This window comes from Pneumocystis carinii, assembly GCF_001477545.1.
Source record: "Pneumocystis carinii B80 chromosome Unknown supercont1.51, whole genome shotgun sequence".
NCBI lineage: Eukaryota > Fungi > Ascomycota > Pneumocystomycetes > Pneumocystales > Pneumocystaceae > Pneumocystis > Pneumocystis carinii.
Window position 1 is genome coordinate 1 of NW_017264763.1, and position 3,189 is coordinate 3,189.

The following is a 3,189-nucleotide window of genomic DNA, read 5'->3' on the forward strand; positions in this document are numbered from 1 at the left end:
ATGGCACGGCTGGTTAAGAGGCAAGCACCACAAGGAGCACCAGCAGAGGAGATTAAGGAGGAACACCTTTTGGCTTTCATTGCGAAGAAGGAATATAATGATGATAATAAATGCAAAAAAAGGCTCGAGGAATATTGTGAAGAGTTGAAGAAAGCAGATGAGAAACTAGAGAATGTGGATAAAAAAGTTAAAGGACTTTGTGAAGGGAAAGATAAAAAATGCACAGACCTGAAAGCCAAAGTTAAAAAAGAATTAGAAGATTTTGAAGGTGAACTTGATGCATTGTCAGATGACATAGAAGATGAAAATTGTAAAAAATATGAAGAAAAATGTGTACTTTTAGAAGAGACGAGTTATAGTGATATTAAGGAAAACTGTGTCAAGTTGAGGGAAGGATGTTACGAATTGAAGCGTAAAAAGGTGGCAGAGGAGCTTCTTTTGAGGGCGCTCGGAGGGAAAGCTAAAGTAGTGAATGAATGTCAAGAAGAAATGAAAAAGGTTTGCCCAGTGTTAAGCCGAGAAAGCGACGAATTGATGTCTTTTTGCCTTGATCCGAGTGGAACGTGTCAAGAGCTGAAAAAAAAATTGGAAGAAATTTGCAAGCCTTTACAAACAAAATTGGAGAAAGATTTAGAGGAAAAGTGTCATGAAAGACTTGAGAAATGTCATTTTTACGGAGAAGCGTGTGATGATTCAAAGTGTAACGATGATAAGGAGCAATGCAAGGGAAAAAATATTACATATAAAGCGCCAGGATCCGATTTTACTCCGGTGAAACCGAGGGCGTCGTTGTTGACAATGATTGGGTTGGAAGATGTTTATAAAAGAGCGGAAAAAGATGGAATTCTTATTGGAAGACAAGGAGTGGATCTACCAAAGACGTTTGGTGATAATTTTCTGCAAGATCTTTTGCTAGTGTTGAGCCAAGATGAGAATGATAAGAAACCAGATAAAAAGTGCAAAAAAGCGTTAGAAAAATGTGATGCTTCTAAGCATTTGGATACTGATTTGGAAAAGTTATGCGGTGATAATAAAGAGAAACAAAATAAATGCGAAAAATTACTAAATATAAATGAAAGATGTACAAATCTCAAATTAAATCTTTATCTGAAAGATTTGTCTACGGAATATGATAAAGAATCAAAAGTTTTATTCTGGAGAGAGCTTCCAACCTTATTTACGAAGGGAGAGTGTGCAGAACTTGTCTCGGAATGTTTTTATTTAAAAAATGTGTGTGAGGATAATAAAATTGATCAAGCGTGTCAAAATGTACGAGCAGCGTGCTATAAAATGGGACAAAATAGGATGTTGAATATGCTCTTTCGAAAGGAATTGAAGGAGAATCCTGATAATATAAAATATTATGATGAGAATCCTGATAAATGTCAAAAATTTGTCTTAGAAAGCTGTACAAAACTTAAAAAATATCTTCCACAATGTCTTTACCCTAAAGAACTATGTTATGCGGTTTCAGATGATATTTTCCTTCAATCCAAAGAGTTAGGTGTGCTTTTGGATGATCAAAGAGATTTTCCATTAGAAGAGGATTGTCTTGAATTGAAGGAGAAGTGTGCTCAACTTGAAACTTATTCAAATTCGAATTCTCAAAAGTGTGCAACATTGAGAAGGCGCTGTAAATACTTAAGAGTTTCAGAGGGATTTAGAAAAGTATTTTTAAAAAGAGAAGATGATTCGTTAAAGAAAGAAAACTGTACGAAGGCATTGCAAGAAAAATGTGATGCTTTATCTAGGAAAAGGAGGAATCCATTTGGGTTTTCATGTGCTTTGCCAGAAGAAACATGTAAATATATGGTAGCCCGTACAAAAGATGAATGTTTTTATTTAAGTGGCAACATGGAGGATGAAAAAATTGTACAAGAAATTGAAAACAAAAAAGCAAATGAAACAGCACTTGAAGAACTCTGCACAACATGGGGTAAATATTGTCACCAACTTATGGAGAATTGTCCGGATGACTTGAAAAAAAAAGAAGGTGATAAAGATCAAAACTGTGATGAACTCGAAAAAAAATGCAGTGAAACTTTTGAAAAGTTGAAATTGAAGGAGGAGCTGACTCATCTGTTGAAAGGCAGTTTAAGCAACGGTGATCAATGTAAAGAAGCATTGAAGAAGCCTTGCACTGAGTTGGAAAAGAATAAAACATTCGAAGCTCTGCTTGGTAATTGTGATGATAATACCAAGGGAAATGTTTGCAAAAAATTAGTTGATAAAGTAAAAAAGAGATGCCCTACTTTAAAAATCGAACTGGAGAATGCGAAAGAGGAGTTGACAAAGATGAAAAAAGAATACGATGAGCTCAAACAGGTGGCAGAAAAATCTACAGAGGCAGCTAAGTTATTGCTATCAAAGTCTGGAAAAGCCGCAATGCCAAGTGGACAGGATAGCAATGGCTCTGTACCAGCACCACCAGCAGAGCCAGCACCAGGGACACTACCACCACCACCATCAACTGACGGAACGGTAAACACGCCAGCTGGAGGATCAGGGACATCAGCTGGAGGATCAGGTACACCAAGTAGTGGAACGACAGACTCTGCAAAACTTGGACTCGTTAAAAGAGCGTATGTAGAAGGAGGAGTATCAGAAGTAGAGGTAAAAGCATTTGATGCAACGACGATAGCATTGGAATTGTATTTGGAATTGAAAGAGGAATGTAAAGCTTTACAACTAGATTGCGATTTTAGAGTGGAATGTCCAGATACTAAACAAGCTTGCGAAAATATAGACACTTTATGTAAACTGGAACCATTAGAAATTAAGCCTCATCATACAGAGACGCAAAAAGAAATCTCAACCACTACGACGACCACTACGACGACCACTACCACAACTACGACTACGACTACTACGACTACTACTACGACAACCAAGCAGGGAAGTGGAGGAAAAGTAACAGAAGAGTGTACAATGATACAAACAACAGATACATGGGTGACGAGCACGTCATTGCATACGAGTACGACAACGAGTACGTCGACAGTGACGTCGACAGTGACGTTGACCTCGATGCGCAAGTGCAAACCTACAAAATGTACTACTGATTCAAAGAAAGAGACAGACAAAGGAGGAGAAGAAGAAGAAGTGAAACCAAATGATGGGATGAAAATAAGAGTTCCTGATATGATTAAAATAATGTTGTTGGGAGTGATTGTTATGGGGATGATGTAA

General features: G+C 37.3%; 1 protein-coding gene across 1 annotated transcript; it reads left to right on the forward strand.

The window, feature by feature from the left end:
- T552_03734 (hypothetical protein) lies at positions 1 to 3,189 on the forward strand (the record flags this gene model as incomplete). The annotated part of the gene is made up of 1 exon (XM_018372083.1): positions 1 to 3,189. The coding sequence occupies one exon, from the start codon at positions 1 to 3 to the stop codon at positions 3,187 to 3,189; it is 3,189 nt and encodes a 1,062-aa protein (XP_018224141.1).